Source organism: Diospyros lotus, chromosome 14 (assembly GCF_014633365.1).
Source record: "Diospyros lotus cultivar Yz01 chromosome 14, ASM1463336v1, whole genome shotgun sequence".
NCBI classification, from domain to species: domain Eukaryota; kingdom Viridiplantae; phylum Streptophyta; class Magnoliopsida; order Ericales; family Ebenaceae; genus Diospyros; species Diospyros lotus.
The window spans coordinates 34,234,502-34,248,588 of record NC_068351.1 but is presented as its reverse complement, the minus strand read 5'-3'; the positions used below and the strand labels follow the sequence as shown (position 1 = coordinate 34,248,588).

Below are 14,087 nucleotides of genomic sequence, written 5' to 3'. Positions count from 1 at the left end.
CGGTCACCCCTAATAAATATTACACTTTTTTTTTTGTCATTTTATATATTTATAACATATTAAAAAATATTAACCAAATATTCATTACGTACCTTTAGTATTAATAAGCAAAACATAACACTCAATTGCCAATGTTATTTCTATTAACACTTTTTTCCCAATATAACATAAAAAAACACAACACAATGACACCAATCGGACCCTCGAGCTACTTTCGGGGGTTAATGCTGTGCATGTGTATGTGCCTAAACGAAAAGTAAAAATTGGGAAAAGGGCAGAATGGAGATGCGGGGTATCGATCCCCGTACCTCTCGCATGCTAAGCGAGCGCTCTACCATCTGAGCTACATCCCCCTTATGATGGAAGCGTCACAAATGATATATATAACATATATTGAAAGAATTTTGCAGACCGAAGACAAGCCTGCAAGGGAACATGTGCCCACGTGTATGCTGGGTAGATTCCCCCCCCCCCCCCCCCCCCCCCCCCCCCCCTCTTTCTCTCTAAAACATCTCCATTTGAATTAACTGTTAAGTGTAGATTTTGATGATTGACATGTGTGAATGTGAATTTATATTTTATGTTCTAACAAAGCATGAAGCCTTCATAAGGCTTACAAAGCTATTCTTTAGTGATTTCATGACACAAGTTATATATGGAAACTTCTTATACTTATATAGAGATTTCATTATATATAGAAACAAGTTTTTAGAGAGCTTTCTAGAAATTTGAGTATTTGAGCTATGAATGGAAAGTTCTTCTTAGAATGGAAAGTCTAGAAGATATATTGAATCCTTGTTCATATATGGGAAGTTCAAAAGATATATATGGAAGTTTTTGAGGAGATTGGAGTAGTCCACTATATGGAGTTGCCATATATGTAACTTGGTGACATGGCATTGTTAATGTGGCATCTTGGTGACATGGCAGCCACGTGGAGCACACTCATCAAGGTTACATCATCTCGTTGGTCTAAATATGGTAAGAGAATCATGGAGTAAATTTAAAGGTTCTTATAAGCTTCTTTACTTAGTTAAATATGGAAGAATTTTTGAATTGCATTCAAATGAAGAAGTTAAAGATTCAGCCCTATTATTCAACATTAATAGAGGAAATTAAGGTTTGAAAGTTAAACCTTTATTGATATTATTTTCCTTTATTGCTGATTTTATCTCATTAAAAGGATCCTCTACTCAAATCATGGAATCAATTATCCTACTCATTATGACTAATTGATATCCTCATTATAGCTAATTGATATCTTCATTATGGGAGAATATTCTAAGGATATCTTGCATATATTCAGCTACACAAATTGATTCTCTTCTTGTTGTCAACATTTTTTAGTATGGAAGCTTGATCAATTAAGGGCCTTTGAAGTTATAATTGATATCTTCATTATTGGACAAATTTGCTTCATTATTTGAGAATATCTGGATGGATTTTACACCATTTGGAGGTTTAAATTCAAATTTCAAATTAGCTATACTTGTTATGGAAGCTAAGGAGCCAATTACACAATCAAAGGTGATTGAAGATTCAACTAGAAGTCAGAATTTATTATTTCTTATTTATGGTCGATTTTTCATGAATTATGAAGGATTTTGATGATATTTTAATCCTTAAAATTAGTCATGCATTATTGGAATTGATTTGCTCATTTAAGGCTGATTGGAGATCAACAAAAGTCAAAGATCTTGATGATCAATCAAGTTAGCTGATTATGGAAGGTAAATCAAGAATTCAAATGAAGGGCTGAGATTGGCTTGAAGACTTGACACATGGAGGGCTGAGATTGATCAAGGAAAGCCTTCTCTAGCACTATATAAAAGGGTCTCTTGAAGACTTTGGAACAACTTTTGGAAGCCCTATCATTTTCTACATCATTAGCCAAGATTCTCATTCTCTCCAAGTCTTTCTTTTCCTCTATCTTCTTGAGAAAAAACTAAGAGAGTTCTCTACACTTCATTGTATTATTTTTGAGAGAACCCTATTTTTCAATCTCTACTATCTTGTAAAGAGCGTACAAAATCCAAACTAGTGAGTGTGAGACTCCAGAAATAGTTTGGTGGTGGTGAAGCCAAGTGAAGGCTTTGGTGGTTGTAAGAAAAGTTTTATATAGTGGATTTGATTGAAAATCCTAAGGAAGGGAATCCTTAGGTAGTGGATGTAAGCCATAAGGGCCGAACCACTATAAATCGTTGTGTCCTTATTCTCTTCACTCTTTACTTATTCTTGCTTGATTATACTTATTTGTTTTTGTTTTTGTGTGGCCAAATCCTAAGGCCTACATTCTTGTTGGCTATTATATTCTGATTTGCTTTAATTGATCATTCTTTGTACTCATTCAATATTCCATTTGGTTTATTTAAAGTCTTGTTATTGTGTGCATTCAAATCGCATGTTTTTCACCAAGTTGTAATTTGAAGAGTATATTGGATATAAGCACATACTAGCACAGCTGGCGGATATCATATTATCCATCTAGTATTTAAGTGCTCCCGTACTCTCAACTATAATTTTGGTTTATATTAAATTTGTTTTCTCATACATATACGTGCATAAGTTTTGCATTAAAGTTTTTAAAAGGTGTCAATTCACCCTCCCTCTTGACTAAGTTAGAACTCAACATTAACAATCTCCCCCCAAACCGCGTTAGAGGAAAAATCACATTTTTAACTTTTGTGATAAGAATTTCGCCCCTCGTAGAGCCATAATCTTCGGTGGAACGAATATAGTGATTCGTTTTCAAAAGGTCTAGGATAATCCCCGTCTCCATGAACTTTGAAGTGATGGTTGAGGCCGAGAATGCTAGGTTTGCCATGCGTCCTTACTGAATTTGAATTAAATGGCGGACCTTGGTTTAGTTTTTTGTGGACACGTGTCCTTGCTATCATTGGTTGATTTGCAAAAGTATTGAGATAATTATGAACCCGATAACATTTCTCTCATCAGTTTCTATGGTTTGAATTCGATTTTTAAAATTATTAGTTACTTTGATTTTTTAAATTAATCAATTAGTTTAGTTCGTGTTTCCTCCTCAGTTTAGTTTAACCAATTAATAGATTTTGATTGATTTAGTAACTGAATCGATCGTCTACACTCCCCTAAATAAATATTATAACTTTTTAATTATTTGTGAAACTCAATATTAAGAAATGAAACTAGGTATCGAATAAAAAAAGGGAGACATTCATAATAGTCAGACATGGTCAAATTTTGGTTGATCTAGATGTATTTTTATAAATAAAATGAGAACAAATTTGTTACCTTAAATCTTAATAGTATTTAAAAGTGTATTGAGTAGCAATGTTAATTATCTTATAATTAAAAAAAATAAACAACGATTATAATACAAATTTATGATGAAAATAAAAGTAAAACTTATTATCTAATATTTAAAATATAAATCAAAAATTAATTAACAAATTAACAAAACGATATATAGTATTTAAATAAAAAACATCAATTCCTTTCAAATATCTCAAATTTTTATTATGTGTTTTAACATTTAAAAATGAAATATAATTAAAAAGACTGACCTGTTCAACAGGCCAAGTTTGATCAATGCACTGGTCTAATAATAATTTTTGTAACAAAATTCAATTAAAACGGGTTGAATCCCCCCTGGCATGCTATATTTAGCAACAAGGCCTTGGCCAAACTTAGATTTTGCTTTTTGGCCATAATTGTTTTTAGCAGAGTTTTGAATCTTAACAGCTATCAGTGACAGACACATTTAATAAGCTTCTTCTTTCACCTGCTGTTCGTTTTCTCTGTTGGTTCTAAATAAAAAAAATAAATAAAAATTATTCGATTGTTCTTATTTCTGAATTGATGAGTGCACACTAATTTGAAGTCTGATATATTCTATGAGGTAGTTAGTATATAACCTTTTACATCTAGAAGGTAAAATTTACCTTACTTTTTACCTTGCACAGTAAGGCAAAATCTCTATCTGCGATTTATCTCTTTTGTCGAAATCAAGAACACAAACAACAAGAAACCGTGTAAGGACAATAATTTCAAAGTAAAATCTATTGTTAACGACAATATAATACACACGCTTCAAGCAAATTATTCTATTATATAGTTTTAACAGTTTAAAAGTTATAATAATTTTTTTTAAAATTATAAAACTTCTATGAAAAATATATTTGAAGGGTGGTGCTTGTCTCAAAATGGCCTCCTCTTGCATTCTAAATAATTCCATGTAATTAAATCATCAAATCATCTTAATCTCATCTAAATAAAAATTTATGTATAAATTCATCAAAAATTTAAAGGAGAGGAAAAGAGCAATTGAATCAACCATAACATCTGAAAGCAGTAATCCCACAAATTATTGTTTGTAGATATTTTTATTTATGAACATATTTTTTGTAAGGGATCATATCAAAAATTTAGGATCAACATTTATTCATTCCCCTATATTACTTTTGTTTTAAATTTAGTCCATTCTATCCACTTTCTTCCTAAGAGTTTCTTAATCTTCGGCTTCTTAATCTTCGGCTTCTTATATGACTAAATCATAACTCTTCAGCTTCTTTTATGACTAAATCATCTTAATCGTCTCTTGTCTAAACGTGATAATGATTCATCGTTAATGTGAAGAAGGGGAGAAGAAGAGCACTTGAATAGCTAAAACAGCTCTCGCTCTCTCTGCTTACATGTTACATTGGTCACTAATACACAAACACTAAGCTTCAAAAGTGAGTTTTGTTTGCCCTTTCAGAAGGCCACAAAATGGGTGACTAATCTGTCCTAAAATGATAGCAAACACCTCTTTAGTAAAAAGTGTTGAATATTCCTCCCTATCACAGCTGGTTCCAAGCCCGGATAAAGGAGAAATATTACGTTAGGTAGTCAAAAGCTAGAATAAAACTCCTAGAATTTTTGGGACATGTTAAGCTAGGAAGCAACTAAATGTAAAAATAACCACACTTGGTCTATCATTCACGAATTGTTTTAGGCAGATGAGGGCATCTTCAGTCTCTAAAGATGGTTGGGATTGTAGATTCTGTAAAATACTCCTTTCTGACCTCTGCCACCGAGCAAAATCTCACCTTCAAATAAGAACAAATGAATAAACATGTAATCAAAGGACAGTTCAGATTTATTTCCATGTTAATTTACATGTCAGTACCGATCTCTTACGCAAAAGATGGTGACCAATTAACAAGAAAAGTTTTAAACGCTAACAAGAAAGAACGAGAGATATAGAGGTTACTCTAAACAAGTACCACGTTTATAGGAGGCGTAGAAACTCTATGCATCAATGTTAACCACATGCAAGTGAGACAACATAGAGAGACTTCAATAATAGTAAGCTTAATGGAACTGATGAGGAGTACCACCTTTTTGCTTTATTAGAAAATTAATTTAGTAGGCTGATTATGCAATAGATAGGAAGAAACTACACTTTGTGTGCTATTCATTGATGACAGGAGCTTTGAAATTAAAGGTGGCAGGATAAATCTAAAACAAGATCCATGGTAGGTCTTTGTGATAAGTTTAATTTATTGAAGGGGAACTGAAGTTGCTGCCAGAAGCTGGAAGAATGTTTGCAGCTGGCACCTAATGAAATGATAAGCAACAAATGTGAAATTGTGGATTGCACACTATCACTACTGAGCGGACGAGTAGGAGAACAAAGACGAGAAGAACTTCGATTCCAGAAGAAGTGCACCATAGAAATAGGAATTAGCTCGTGTATATTAGGAAGACTGGGAAAGTAGAAAAGAAATAAATTGCTAGTATTAACATAGTGAGTGTTGGAACTACAAATCACTCAGAACCTAAAACTGTTTAGCATTCAACGTTGACATTACAAGTTATGAATTGAACCATTAAAATACTACTACTTCACATTGGCTATGGAAAGTTCTTTCAGGCTTTATTACAACTGTTGATATTGCCTTGAATTCAATCTTAGTTGACCCAATCCATGATAGAGAGGGGACTTTTGTACCCAATCCAAAGCTCAACGAGTTTAGGATTTCAGACCTATCCTTTCTCTCTAAATATCACCTCATATCTGATTATTTAGCGTGCAGGGTTGCAAGCATTATAGAATCTCAGTGAGATTTGGTGTATCGGGGTTGAGAGTGAGCTAATTTATCTCTTTTTGTACCCATTGTTCACACGGAAAATTTTAGCTCCTCCTCTGCTGATGGACTCAGGCACATTGCTGAACCACATTAAATTTGTGTCTATTTTTGATGCATTAGGGGTGTGCTGTTTGTTTTATTCCGCATTAGGTGGTACCAGATCAATACTTAATAAATGGTACCAGGGCTGATTACCTAAGAACATTTAATAATGTTAAATCATAGATTAATATGTCATTTTCGAAGGCCTCTCCATTGTCTCCTTGGCAGTCTTGTTCTCAGAGGGCCTTCAAAATCAACTAAAACTGCTCCTACTAGTGCATTAGCAGCAGTGTTTAAGATTCTTATCTAAACTACGCTATTGTCTAAAATGAATCTTCTTGACTTATTTAGAGATGAGCTTGTTAGCCAAAACAGATGCTGAAGCAGAATCAAGAGTTGCAAGGAAGTCTGGATCAGATGAAAAGAAAGTGCCAAACACTACAGATTAAACTCATGACAACTATCTATTTCATTATGTGCATGACTTCTAAACAAAAAATATAAGTTAGTAAAGAAAATACCAAGTGATGCAGCACTGAAGTAGTAGTTGACCAAATTTGTAAATTGCAAAATGAAGGGAAAATTGCATAATGGTTGAATCTTTCTTTAGCAACAAGCAAATTGCTAATCTTTGAGACACTTACCAGGGAAGCATATGACTTTAACAAGGGCTTGGCAAGCTGCCAGATTGGCCTAAATACAAAGGGAGCTTCAACAAAGAGGACTTCACCTAACCGCTTTGGATAGTAATTGTAAAATACATCAAACTGCCAAGAGCAGAACACGAATTAATTCATAATGTCCATAACTTGGTTGCAGACAATAATGAATTATGTGAATGTTATCTGACATGTACTTTTTCATTATTGGTCTTATAGAACAATCACATTTTCTTTGTAATTTTGACATTTTAGCTAGCTGATAATAGATGTTTGCCACAAAAGGAGCAGTATTATTCACTTGTCCACTCCCCCCCCCCCCCCACCCCAAAAAAAAAGGCACAATTTAAGTTATAACAATTGTTAGAAAGGACCAACTAAAAATATACAAAAGGATATTATTGCGAGAAACACATGAAAGTCCATGGTGTAAAATGTAATCCTTGACCCTGGAATCAATGGCATGAACCCTTGTCTGTATTGCAGCAACACTCAAGGTGATTTGAGAACAAAAAAGAAAAAGAAACAAAAATGCTTGCTGATATTCTGGAGAAAATAACTAGTCCTTTTGGCAACTGTAAAATTTCATTAGTTCATTCACCTAATTGAATTACTAGCTATTTACCTTGAGACTGCGCTTTAACATAATTTTTAAGATAAAAATAATTTATAAGACACCATCCAGAAGACAATCAAGAGCTAGTCCATTGAAATTACCAAAAATGTTAGGAATTTAATATCCGCATTCTCAGTACCAAAGCCTCGGAGATCAAATATTCCAAGTATTTCCTCTTTTCGAGCTGGGAGTTTACTCAATGCCTTCTCAATTAAAAAGGCACACAGCTTCTCATTCTCAGAAGGATTTTGTTTCTGTAGACAAATTTTTTAATGCAATCATTAGATTCCTAATGGGAGAAAGCAACAGGATAGTCAAAAATTTCAATGTATGTTAATGCATATGTAGTTAACTGCCAGCAAAGAAACAAGAAAGAAAAATCACATGAAAGTAATTCATTCAGTCTGCAATATCTGTGGTCACCCTCACGAAACTTAGCATGTTTTATTAACTTGCTTGAGAGCAAGAATACCCTAAGTTAATAGAACATGCTAAGTTAATAGAAAGAGAGAGTGTCACAAACTAAAATTTCATGCAGACTGTGACATCAAAGGCATTGGATCTAAACTTATCAATCCGCATTTCTGATAGCTATTTAGAAGAATATGCATTAAAGCAAAATCGTTTCAAGAATCCCAGGAAAAGACAGCTCAGCTTTTCAGACAAAAGAAGAAGGTCCAGCGAAATGGATAATAATATAGCATAGAACTAAAGAGTAGGCATGGTCTTACTGCTGGAAAATGCTTGGATGCCACCACAATTAGCACTGGTCTCTCATAGACATCAAGAAAGTCATGCACAAAGGCTTTTCCAGTTTCAGCTACACTTCTCACTGATTCTTCTGACAATTCTGACACACCAAATTCATGACGCCATTTCTGATAAGGTAGTAGGAAACTTGGAATATAGATTCATAAAAATCAATCATTCTTTTCAGTCTCCAGAATCACTAAGGGTGTTCTTACACAAAGATTGATAATGCAACAAAAAGTCTTTGTCATTAATATTCTCAAAGCATGAAATCAAAGAAGATGGATACAATTGCTTTAGCCAGTTTTGAGACAGCATCTTCAACAGCAAATTTCCGGTCCTTCAAGAACCAGAGGATCATGTCTTCATCATCTCTTCCATTTTTTCCCAGAGGAAGACTATGATGATCTTTTTCAAGTTTCTCTTTCACATCCATCACAAGCTGTAGATTGGAAACAGCATAGGCTATAAGACATCATTAAAATAATAATACTGAACAAGTAATCTTCAAAAACATAATAAAACAAAATATTAGGGAATAAATTCCTTAGAGAACTCAGACAAGGTACTTAGTGGAGCAATATTCGTCATTTTTTTACAAGTAATCATGGAATTAAAAGGAGGACCATAAAAAGGATGAACTGTAGAAAAACAACTGAACAGACAAAGGAAGAGCTACAAATCAGCATGCATGTAAATAATTCTAAAACTAACCAAAAAAACACACATGCTTGTGCATGCACAAAAAGAGATCTCTTTCCTCATCCACAAGAAATGGGTAAAGACGATGGTTCTTTTCTTGACAACCAAAGAGAGCTCAATGCCCCCTAAAACATGTCTATCATTATGTACACTCTAGAATACCATGTCACACAAAACTGAGTGCTTTCCAAAGCTGGCCATTGACATTGCTTATGCAGGATGCAACTTCAATCCCAAGAATACAGAAGATCCATAATTAAAACCAACAAAACCTACTATACATAAAAAATAGTGAAAACAAGGCTCCAAATCTTTAGCCACAGTTCAGTGAAGAAGCACCAATGACTCCTCACTCTCCTTGCACAGAAAGCGTCATTCCATTACAATTTTTCTCCACTTACTCAAACTATAAGAGGTGAGAATAGACACAGAGAAGTGGTCCAACTGGAAAAAGCCCATTATGGAAAGCCCTAGATCTGTAGATGAACTTCCGTATTAGGTGTAATCTCTCCCAGTCACAGATACACGACCAAGAGAGGGAGAGAGAGAGAGAATGTCCCCCAACTCGATGGACATCAAGACGTTTATCCTTCCCCAGTCCAACCAAAAGGCGTTTGTTGCAGGCCACAGAAGGTTGTCATGAGCAATCTCCAAAACTTAAAAGGATCCATATGATCTATGAGGACCATACGATAAATGTGACCCTCAATACTGAAAACACTCACATAAAACCACCTCTCAAAATTAAAATAAATAAGAGATGTAGGTTCATTTGTTTCCGGACTAGATCAATGTTCTGGTGTTGTAAATCAACCGAACAATTCGAGTAGATACATCTATAGCTCATTGAGATCAATGAATTCTTAAAGTTGGATGTACAATTTAGGCATTGTTTCAACAGAACTCTTTTTAGCAGCTATTTTTCTTGAAAGCAAAAACTTCCGTGGCTAACCATTTTTTTCTTCACTTAAAAGGTTAATGTTTTTTTACCCAAAACATAAAATATGGTACAAAATGCAAATAGTAATGATAATAATAATGCTTCTTTGACTTTTTTTCCCCACAACAGCCTCAATTAAACTTTTGTATTAATCAAATGGCTCACTGGACTCATTCAATATCTCTCATCCCACTCTCCTTTTCACGTCACTTAAACTGTTATGGCATCCCAAAATTCAAGTTTGATAGAGATTGCTTGGATAAAACCCAATCAGGTTGGGAATGAGAAATGGGGATAGGTATAGGAGACCTAATCCAGTTAGAGTTGTTGAGGACGTAGGCATTGAGGTCAAATCACATTAAATTTTATGTGTCCTGTTTCTCACGATTTCTATGCATGGTGTGTGCCATCAATCCTAACAAAGGATATCAGAGTTAACCCCCCCCCCCCCTCAAAAAAAAAAAAAAAAGTGGCATCAAATTTATTAGTTGTAGTGATTGTGATTGGTGAGAAAGGTTAACAAAAACACAAGCAAAGAAAAATTGGAGAAGTAGAGTTCTATTTTTACAGAACTGGTCAAGCCATGGGGAGAGAAGACCCACCAACAATTGAAGAAAGAAGGCTTGCCGCTGGCAACCATAGAGAGAGGAGAGTTGTCCTAAGAAGATCTCTACATAGACATGCGAGTTGCGACAAACAGGGTAGAAGCCTTTTTGTTCACTAAGACCAGTGACCAATGGTAGTGAGAGAAGTTTGTAGTTGATGTTTCTTGGAGAATTATTAAAGAGACCCACAAAACCCAGGGTGGGGGGGGGGGGGGGGGGGTATTGCCATTGCCTTTATTCAAGGAGGTTGTTGGTGAAGGGAGAAAGCAAGCTATAGGTGAAGATGCTCACCAGAAAGTTTGAAATAGAGATAGGAGATATAAAACCCAATCCGATAGAGATAAATCTCTCAAATTTTTGTCTGACAGAGATAGAAATCTCTCAAATAAAACTCAATCTGATTGCGAATAGGGATGAGAATAGGAATAGGAGAAATAATCTGATTAATTTTGTTGCCTCAAAATAGGCACCCTTAGTTTAGTTGTTGACAGACCAAACTAGTAATTTGTGAGATGATGTAACCAAGTTACTGTGGTTGTTTGTCCCTCAAAGTTAGTGCGACATCCAGATAAGTTGGAGTGTGAGTGACCAATTATTTGGATGAGGGAGCACTAGTAGACTTTTGTAGTTTCTCCATGCAAAACTATTAATTAGTGGATTATCCCCTCATAGTGAGGTTGTAGTCATAGGCATTAAAGGTGTTGTCGCTCAAACACAACAATGAATTTATTTACTGAGAACGTCGTCGTCAAGCCGCTTAGACTCTATAAGAAAGAGAATGATCAGAATAGGCAGGGCAGTCCTCGTGCAAACATTTCAATACTTATGTTAGATACTAAACTTCACTGAAAACTTGAATGCAGTATTGAAATCAATATTAGAGGCATATTCTTTTTAGAATAAGGGCTTGTCTATTTATAAAAGAGCAAGGGCCTTTGTGATAAGTGTCCCTGGTATTCCGAGATCCAATAGAATTAGGATTTTTATAGATAATGTCCATCATTTTCATGGAACTCTCGAAGGGATTTTTGGATGTCAGAATTATCTTGTTAGTTAACCCCTAACATAAACATTTACATAATCAAAGCGGGGAAAAAAAATAAGAAATAAGTTAAGTTTAATATATAACTATACAATGACTCGAAAGAGAGAGTACATAATTTACAAATTTATAACTTTTTTTTTTTTCTAAAAACAAGAGATATTATTAAAAGACTTCAGTCAAGATATAATTTTATAACTTTTCTCATAAAATATAGCACTCATCTTAGTTTACTAGTATTATTATCATCATTTATACAACAAAACAAAAAGAAGTTTTCACTGATGTCAGACATGTTATTGCAAAAAGGGTAATAAAAAGCTAACTCATTTTAATGGTTTATTGCATAAGTGGTCTAATCATGTATAATATTGGGTTGGCATTAAGGTTTGAACTCATAACCTTTGAATGCTCTATCATATTGAATTGTTATATGTTAACCACCATCTTATCTAAAAGTCTATGTTTGACAGGGGCAATTTATCTTTTTATATTATTATTTTAAATCTCAACTATCCTCCAGTTTTATGCGTATTCACGAATAGTTTGCCCCCTTAAAAGGGCAAGGAATGGCAGCTCTCGAGCACTTGTACCATTGCAAAGAAAGTGGCTACCATGAGAAGCCGGCAGGAGAATTACTGTTATGTCATCCAATAAACCAACAGTTAACCGAACAGAACCAAATTACACAACAATCGCAAATTACAAATTTCTCAATTCTCAGAGGCAATGCAGGAACAGCACCTAAGATCAATATATACCTCTAAAATTAAACCCCGCTGCTCTTCTAGTAATTGAAAACACCTAACAACACAAACACAACGCTATAATTAAATCCCCCTTATGTTAGTTTCTCCTACGGAAATAGCATATCCGATTGAAATTTTCGGGTTTGAACTACGATGCAATAAAGCCCCAAAGTTCATTTTCTGTTACATCATCTCTTTCCTTCAATTTTGTCATTCACCAATCAGATGTTACAACAGAATGGGAAAGCAAACATTATCCAAGGAAATAACATATCAAGGTTGTATATGAATCAAAAGCCAGCTAGTTATTGATGTTAGGTAAGTAAGTCTAGGTAGAGTGACGCCAATGCCATTTGCCAGGCCAATTACAGATACAGTGGGGAAATTGGTAGGTACCTTGCTGAACTCGTTTGGAGTAGAGATGGAGCTCCGAACCGAGAGCCTGCGAAGTCCAGGGCATCTATTGGAAGTCGAAGGCAGCGAGAAGTGGTGTTGGACACACGGCGACAGCCGCACCGCCATTTTTTCGCCGGAAAATTAGAGAGAGAGAGAGAACATGTGACGCTGTTTTACAGTTGGTTTCTTTTATTTTGATAAATTACAATATTCCTTATTTCTAACAAATTAATCATTATATTTTAATTTTTATAACCACAATCACTATCTATTAGCATAGAGTAAAAGTTTGATTTATTGAAACTAATAAAATCAAACCGTTCGTTCGATTTAAATTTTTTTTATTAATTTATTTTTTTACTTGTAACAATTCACTTAAATTTTTTGATTGAAAGAACTAAATTAATCGACCCGATCAATTTTTAAAATAATATTATTTTAATATTTATAAAATAATATCATTTTTTTTATTTTGTATGTTTTATATCTGTTACTTTATTTTTATTTTTTTTACATTTTTTAATTTAATCAATTTTGTTCGATTTATATAGTTTAAGGTAGATTTTTTCGATTATCGATTAGTTCGATTTTTTGGATTAATTGATCGGCTTGCTTCAGTTTATTAGAGTTAATTTTTTTTATCAAAATTTATTAACAAAAATTGAAATAATATACATAAATATAGACCTTAAAATCACTTAATGTTAAAATTAATCTAAATCCCCAATTAAGCCATTTTGATGGTTATATTAAAGCATATCATGCTAATTTTCTTTAATATAATTTTATGAAAAATTAAAAAGAGTGAGTGAAATTTTTAATAAAAAGTAAAATTTAATAGTTACGGTATAGCATGGTATAATTCACAAAATTTAAGGACGCACAATATAACATACTTATTATAATTTATATAACAATTTAATCTAAGTTTTTACTAAAAATAGTAAAAACGGACATATAAGTGTCACTTTGAGAAAAATTAAAATAATTATGAATTTTTTATTTTTATTTTACGATACACTCAATTAATTTTATATTTTGTTAAGAGTTAAGGGATAAGATTATTATTTTAACGAACTAAATTAGATTACCCCATGGTTGAATTGGAAAAAGTAGCAACTAGTTGATTGGTATTTATTCATTTATGTAATCTTTGTTAATTAAGATATAAAATGAAAAATTTAAGAAATATAAAGCATTCTAATTTGTTTGTTATTTATAATGTGTTTGTTAAATTTATCTTATAATCTTTGAAAAATAAAGTCACGTAATTTTTTATTTGATATTTTGTAAATATGGTTTTCTCTTTTCCTATCCGAATAAATATCGATTAAATCTTACAAATAAAAAAAAATAACACATATATCATTTAATATATTATAAGCATTATAGACACCTATTACTCTTACTAAGCATGCTATGGAGCTTAACCCAATTATAATTTGAGACCCATTTGTACTTGGGTCATTTGCAATG

The 14,087-nt window shown here is 33.3% G+C and overlaps 1 protein-coding gene and 1 non-coding gene across 3 annotated transcripts; both read right to left on the bottom strand.

Moving 5' to 3' along the window:
* Nucleotides 1-280: 280 nt before the first annotated feature.
* Nucleotides 281-353, bottom strand: TRNAA-AGC (transfer RNA alanine (anticodon AGC)). The gene has a single exon. It is a non-coding gene; the product is annotated as a tRNA-Ala (tRNA).
* Nucleotides 354-4,576: 4,223 nt separating this feature from the next.
* LOC127789774 (phosphatidylinositol transfer protein CSR1) lies at nucleotides 4,577-12,779 on the bottom strand. 2 transcript variants are annotated; one of them, XM_052318759.1, is made up of 6 exons: nucleotides 12,612-12,779; nucleotides 8,467-8,619; nucleotides 8,159-8,305; nucleotides 7,529-7,681; nucleotides 6,797-6,919; nucleotides 4,577-5,066 (listed from the first exon to the last, which is right to left on the bottom strand). In XM_052318759.1, the coding sequence occupies exons 1-6, from the start codon at nucleotides 12,735-12,737 to the stop codon at nucleotides 4,989-4,991; spliced, it is 780 nt and encodes a 259-aa protein (XP_052174719.1). In that variant the 5' UTR covers nucleotides 12,738-12,779; the 3' UTR covers nucleotides 4,577-4,988. The 2 variants fall into 2 exon arrangements, with proteins under 2 accessions (XP_052174719.1, XP_052174720.1); XM_052318760.1 differs by lacking the exon at nucleotides 7,529-7,681.
* Between the last annotated feature and the right edge of the window lie 1,308 nt (nucleotides 12,780-14,087).